The sequence below is a fragment of the Triticum aestivum genome, chromosome 2A, assembly GCF_018294505.1.
Source record: "Triticum aestivum cultivar Chinese Spring chromosome 2A, IWGSC CS RefSeq v2.1, whole genome shotgun sequence".
NCBI classification, from domain to species: Eukaryota; Viridiplantae; Streptophyta; class Magnoliopsida; order Poales; family Poaceae; genus Triticum; species Triticum aestivum.
The window spans coordinates 680,727,110-680,734,104 of record NC_057797.1 but is presented as its reverse complement, the minus strand read 5'-3'; the positions used below and the strand labels follow the sequence as shown (position 1 = coordinate 680,734,104).

Below are 6,995 nucleotides of genomic sequence, written 5' to 3'. Positions count from 1 at the left end.
TCTTGTAGGTTAACCAGAGTGAGATCCGCACCAGAGTGGTACGGTAATGTTATTCTGGAGGTTATTCTACTTGACCATGACGAACCTACGAACTATGAGGAAGCGATGATGAGCCCAGATTCCGCAAAATGGCTTGAAGCCATGAAATCTGAGATGGGATCCATGCATGAAAAACAAAGTATGGAATTTGGTTGACTTGCCCGATGATCGGCAAGCAATTGAAAACAAATGGATCTTCAAGAGGAAGACGGATGCTGATAGTAGTGTTACTATCTAAAAAGCTAGAATTGTCGCAAAAAGGTTTTCGACAAGTTTAAGATGTTGACTACGATGAGAGTTTCTCACTCGTATCCATGCTTAAGTCTGTCCGAATCATGTTAGCAATTGCCGCATTTTATGAAATCTGGCAAATGGATAAACAAAACTGCATTCCTTAATAGGATTTATTAGAGAAGAGTTGTATATGATGCAACCAAAAGGTTTTGTCGATCCTAAAGGTACTAACAAAATATGCAAGCTCCAGCGATCCATCTATGGACTGGTGCAAGCATCTCGGAGTTGGAATATACGCTTTGATAAGTTGATCAAAGCATATAGTTTTATACAGACTTGCGGTGAAGCCTGTATTTACAAGAAAGTAAGTGGGAGCACTACAGCATTCCTGATAAGCATATGTGAATGACATATTGTTGATCGAAAATAATGTAGAATTATTCCGCAAAGCATAAAGGAGTGTTTGAAAGGATTTTTTCAAAGAAAACCTCGGTGAAGCTGCTTACATGTTGAGCATCAAGATCTATAGAGATAGATCAAGATGCTTGATAAGTTTTTTCAATGAGTACATACCTTGACAAGATTTTGAAGTAGTTCAAAAATGGAACAGTCAAAGAAAGAGTTCTTGGCTGTGTTACAAGGTGTGAAATTGAGTAAGACTCAAAGAAAAAATGGTTTTGATGATAGTTATATTATGAGTTTATGAGTTTTGATGTACCGAAGGAGTTCGGAGTCCCGGATGATATTAGGGACATTACGAGGAGTCTTGAAATGGTCGAGACATAAAGATTGATATATTAGATGGCTATATTCGGACACCGGAAGTGTTCCGAGTGATTTCGGAGAAAACCGGAGAGCCGGAGGGTTACCGGAACCCTACCGGGAGAAGTAATGGGCCATATGGGCCTTAGTGGAGAGAGAGAGGGGCAGCCAGGGTGGGCCGCGCGCCTCCTCCCCCCTGGTCCGAATTGGACTAGGAGAGGGGGGGGGGCGCCCCCCTTTCCTTCTCCCTCCCCACTTCCTTCCCCCTCCTAGTAGGAGTCCTACTCCTACTAGGAGGAGGACTGCTCCTGGCGCGCCAATAAGGGCCGGCCGGCCTCCTCCCCTTGCTCCTTTATATACGGGGGCAGGGGCACCCCTAGACACACAAGTTGATCCTCGTGATCATTTTCTTAGCTGTTTGCGGTGCCCCCTTCCACCATACTCCTCGATAATATTGTAGCGGTGCTTAGGCGAAGCCCTGCGACGGTAGTACATCAAGATCGTCACCACGCCGTCGTGCTGACAGAATTCTACCCCAACACTTTGCTGGATCGGAGTCCGGGGATCGTCATCGAGCTGAACGTGTGCTAAAACTCGGAGGTGCCGTAGTTTCGGTACTTAATCGGTCGGGCCGTGAAGACGTACGACTACATCAACCGCGTTGTGCTAACGCTTCCACTGTCGGTCTACAAGGGTACGTAGATCACACTCTCCCCTCTCGTTGCTATGCATCACCATGATCTTGCGTGTGCGTAGGAAATTTTTGAAATTAATACGTTCCCCAACACCTCTCCGGCGCGCTTGTAGTCGGCTTTTATAGGCGGAGGCGCCGCGTGGTAGGCTTGGCCGGCGCGTTACGCATGGCATGATTGCGTGGCGGCCGAGGGATGCGCCGCCCAGCCTTCACTGCGCCGCCCGTGAGGCATCAATGGAGGCTGACCAGCGTGGCAGCGCGCGACAGTTTTGGCATTGATTCGACGCGGGAAACGAGGCGATGAGGAAAACGAAGGGGAGAGAAGAGGGTAGAGTCGCTGACGCAGCGGGCCTGCGGCTCTTCGCGCCAAAAACGATTCGCCCGGTGCCCCCGAGCGACACCCAGCACGCCGGGTGCGGGTTGGGTCCGCCGGCGCCAATTTCGGCCCGAGCCGGCGAAAACTGGGCTCTTGGGGGTGCGATTGGGCCGATTTATTGGCGCCGGCGGACGAAAAGACGCCTGGGGGGCCTTCTTAGGGGCGCGGCTGGAGATGCCCTAAGGACCTACATCTAAGAAGGCTCAGACCTAACTGATTTCTCGATTGTATCGGGTCCATGTGTGCAGTGAACTCGGCATGAAGGGACGCGCCTTGACGGAGTGATGCCGGCATTTATTGCGTTGTTGCTCCGCACTGCTCTCCCCTCACGACCCAAACCAATGTTCACAGTTGACCTTTTTCCGGCACCATGGTCGTGTCTAAGTGTGGCCAGGCCAGTATGAACAAGCACTTGCCATGATCCAAGGGTAGTTATCTCTGTTTGTTAGTTTGTCCGCTATTTTTTAGTGCTCGCATATGTATTCCTATTCGTGGTAACACCTTTGGGGATAATTCATAAAATGGATATAGTATCATTGCTCCCTAGTTGGTTATGTTATTAATATGAGTAAATGTAGCTTTTAATTGTTATCATATAGATGGTTACTCTGATCTTTGTTGAACTCTGATCATTAGCTATGTTTATGTACATATACAAGAGCAAATGAGTTAGTAAAGTTTTCTTTATCATTTTCGGTTTGTCAATTGAATTACTTGAGGACAACCAATAAGTTAATCTGCGAGAATGTATATGTCTCCAATGTATCTATTTTTTCAAACACTTTTGCTCTTGTTTTTGCCTCTATTTTGCATGATTTGAGTGAAACTAACCTGGACTGATGTTGTTTCAGCAGAACTATAATGGTGATATTTTTATGCAGAAATAAAATTATTGGAATTGCACGCTCATTTTTGGAGAATTGTTTTGGAGTAAATAAAAAAATACTGGAAGATGGACCGTAGAAGAGGTATGGCTGTAGCAGTGTGCAGAGATAGTGGAGGAAACTATTTGGGGAGTTCAGGCTTAGTAATCGATGGATTGCATGACCTTGCTACTCTTGAGATGATCGTATGCAGGGAGGCACTGATGCTAGCGACATACCTACATCTATAGAATTTTGTTATAGCTTCCGACTCCCAGCAAGTAGCGAATGACATCATCAAAGGTTCAAGGGGAAGCTATGGAGCTATCATCAATGAAATCAAACTTCAAGTGTCAGTTTTTTACTTGTAATTTTACTTTCAAAAGTCGTGTTGTGAATTATGAAGCACATAGTTTAGCTAAGCACGCTCTTAGTTTCGACCATGGGCGTTATGTCTGGTGGCCAACCTCATGACCCAATTTGTATCCCACACTTTGTGGAATTTGATGAATAAAGACTTGGCTTAATCCTAAAAAAAGTACTCCTGATGAGGTTAGTACCACCACACTCATGGTAGTACAAAATGATGGGGTGAATGCCTATATAAGATAACCACAATGGAGCAGTGGAGTAGTCGTCTTTGTGTCTTCTTTTGGGACAAAATAACGGAAAAAAATCCTTGTTGCACCGACCCGATGGGTGAGACCCATGGGTACGGCGGTTGGCAGGCGATGCACCCGATTGTGTATTCGGGCATGGGTTTGATTTAGATTGACCCGACCAAACCCGACCCTATTACCACCTTGACAGCCACCCTGAGATTAAAGAAAACTCTACAAGTTTAAAAATCAATTCATCAATTTGAAAAAAGTACACGAGTGTGACAAATAAATTCATGGAATTGAAAAAGTTCATCGATTTGATCTCTTTTCATGAATTTGACAAAAGAAGATAGAGAAATTGACAAAAAAAATCATGAATATGGAAAAAAAATTGTGAAACTGAAAAAAGTTCATCGATTTTAAAAAGTTCAGGAATTAGATAAAAAATCATGAATTTGAGAATTTTTTGCAAAAATGAAAAATATTTATTCATTTTAAAAATCACGGTTAAAAAAATAAGTTTATGGATTTGAAAAAAGTTCATGAATTTTAGAAAATATTCAAAAATTAAGAAAAAGAACATATTAAACGAAGAAGAAATAAAGAAAAGTAATAAAATAATAAAACTAAAAAAAGACCAAAAAAACAAAGAAAACCAGACTAAGAGGATGCACAACAAGAAGAATAAAACAAGTAATTAGGCACAACAAGTGAGCTGTCCCAGTTGGTTGTAGCAGGCGGAAGGGGTCCAAGAGGTTTGGCGTTTGAATTCTACTTCATGCACCTATTTTTTGAAGGTTAAAAAAAAGATAGTCCCTACTCCACATACATCATATACGTATACAGCGAGCAAAGAGTTTATAAAATATGACCATCATGCCCTTTCTTATGAAGAGGTATGGGTTAATTTGAGTCGTCTTTGTGTTCGTCGGGAGTGTACCAAATCAGAACTGAATCTTTATTATGTTTGAGATTTTTTGTACTTCCAGTAAACTTTTATAATTGATCTGATCATTTTTGGAAGAAAAAAAAAGTTAGCCATGAACACTTTCTTGCTTTATACTAGTACATTTGATGTATCTACCACAATTTTTTGATAGAATGAGAAGTCATGTGTTTTGTCGTTCTCCTATGAAAATATAAGCCAAACTTGTAATCCAGACCACATACATCGGCCAAACTATATGGGAGAGTACTGCACGCCGATCCGGCCAATTCCGATCTCGCAGGAACGTACTACTCCAGCTCTAAGAGCATGTACAATGGTGCTATCTTAGGAGTACCACGTAGGATAAATAACGAGGTGGAGAAGAGAGAACTCATAAGAGAAGACTTGTCTTCTCTTATTTAAGATAAGACAAGAGATGATCTCTTAGCACAATATGTCTCACCACATTTTTAGGAATTGCTAATTATTGAAGATAAGGCTAAGAGATGACCCATTGTAGACATTTTTCTTTGTCATATCTAAATTACATGCAAAACTTAAGATAAAACTATCTTATCAACCATTGTACATGCCCTAAGCGTGTGCGACGGTATAGGCATGTGGACAGAGCACTTTGCCTCACCATCGGGGAAACAAGAATTTTTTTTGGAGAAGTAGAAGAAGAAGAAGAAGAAGAGTATACAGAGAGACGAGAACAAGCACCGTCGTCGGATACAAACATCCATGGACTCCCAGTCAATACGTACGTACGACTATGGCGTATGAACGCGCGCGGATCCATCGACGAAAAGTATGGAATCCGCTCGTATGCCCCGTCTTGCTCGCCATGCGCGCGCGTATAAATAGAAGCGCGGGCAGCATGGTTGCTACGTGCTTAGTAGGAGCAGCTCGCTCGTAAGCCATTGCATTGCCAGAAGAAGCAAGCAAACTAGCTAGCTAGCTAGCTAGAAAAATGGCGCCGATTCACAGTAACAGCTCTCGCCGCCACGACGGCACACTGCTCGCGCTTCTGCTCGCGCTCGTGGCCGCCACTGCCTTTGTCGGCGCTGCCGCGGCGCGAGGGGACGCGCTGGCCGCCCGGCACGAGCGGTGGATGGCCAAGTACGGGCGCGCGTACACCGACGCTGCCGAGAAATTGCACCGGCAGGAGGTGTTCGCGGCCAACGCGCGCCACGTAGACGCTGTCAACCGGGCGGGCAACCGGACGTACACCCTCGGGCTCAACCAGTTCTCCGACCTCACCAACGAAGAGTTCGTGGAGAAGCACCTCGGGTACCGTCACCAGCCGGGCGGGCTCCGTCCCGAGGACACGCCGGTGGCCGCGGTGAACATGTCCAAGGCTCAGTTCCAGTCCACACCGGACAGCATGGACTGGAGGGCCCAGGGCGCCGTCACCCAAGTCAAGAACCAAGCTTCATGTGGTAAGGATCTGCAGGCCAAAGTTGGCAGATGAATAAATGTTGACACGTACGTAAAAACAACGTTGCGTCTGTGCAGGGAGTTGCTGGGCGTTCGCGGCGGTGGCGGCGACCGAGGGGCTCGTACAGATCGCCACCGGTAACCTCATCTCCATGTCAGAGCAGCAGGTGCTCGACTGCACGGGCGACACTAGCACCTGCAAGGGTGGCTCCGTCATCGCCGCCCTACGTTACGTCGCCGCAAGCGGCGGCCTGCAGCCGGAGGCAGCCTACGCGTATACCGGCCAGCGGGGCGCGTGCCGCAGCGTCATGCCAAATTCGGCCGCCTCCGTTGGCGCCCCCCGCTGGGTGGGCCTGAACGGCGATGAGGACGCGCTGCGGGAGCTGGCGGCCAGCCAACCGGTGGCCGTGGGCGTGGAGGCGGACCCTGACTTTCAGCACTACATGAGCGGCGTGTTCGTCGGTAGTTCATCGTGCGGGCAGAACCTGAACCACGCCGTGACGGTGGTGGGGTACGGGGCGGACGGCGGCGGGCAGGAATACTGGTTGGTGAAGAATCAGTGGGGGACGGGGTGGGGTGAGGGGGGCTACATGCGCCTCACGCGCGGGAACGGCGGCAACTGCGGCATGGCCACCGTCGCCTACTATCCAACCATGAACAGCTCTTAAACACCACCACTACTACTACTTACATCAGTCAGTCCATGCATCATCGAGTATGATCTATCATCTACTGTATAAGCTACATACAATACCATGCAGCTGCAGACTGCAATACGACGTATATACAGATTTATTATATTTGAATAAAGCATGGATCCTCGTACAAAGGATCCATTTGCCTATGTAATAGCAATAGCATCAACTTGTAAGCTTGTATATGAAAATAAACACTACTTGTACTACATCAGTCAATGCAACATTGAGTATTAATTGCTTTATCAGCTAGCTATGGTATGGTGTATATATGGATTTTGAATCTTTTTGAAAAAAATGGATTTTAAATAATGAACATTGAACGCATGCTTGGATCGTCGTAGGAACCATGCATTTGCCTA

The 6,995-nt window shown here is 46.3% G+C and overlaps 1 protein-coding gene across 1 annotated transcript; it reads left to right on the top strand.

Moving 5' to 3' along the window:
- The first annotated feature begins 5,407 nt into the window (after positions 1-5,407).
- On the top strand, positions 5,408-6,606 carry LOC123185911 (ervatamin-C-like). The gene is made up of 2 exons (XM_044597719.1): positions 5,408-5,940; positions 6,017-6,606. The coding sequence occupies exons 1-2, from the start codon at positions 5,472-5,474 to the stop codon at positions 6,604-6,606; spliced, it is 1,059 nt and encodes a 352-aa protein (XP_044453654.1). The 5' UTR covers positions 5,408-5,471.
- The last annotated feature ends 389 nt before the right edge of the window (positions 6,607-6,995 follow it).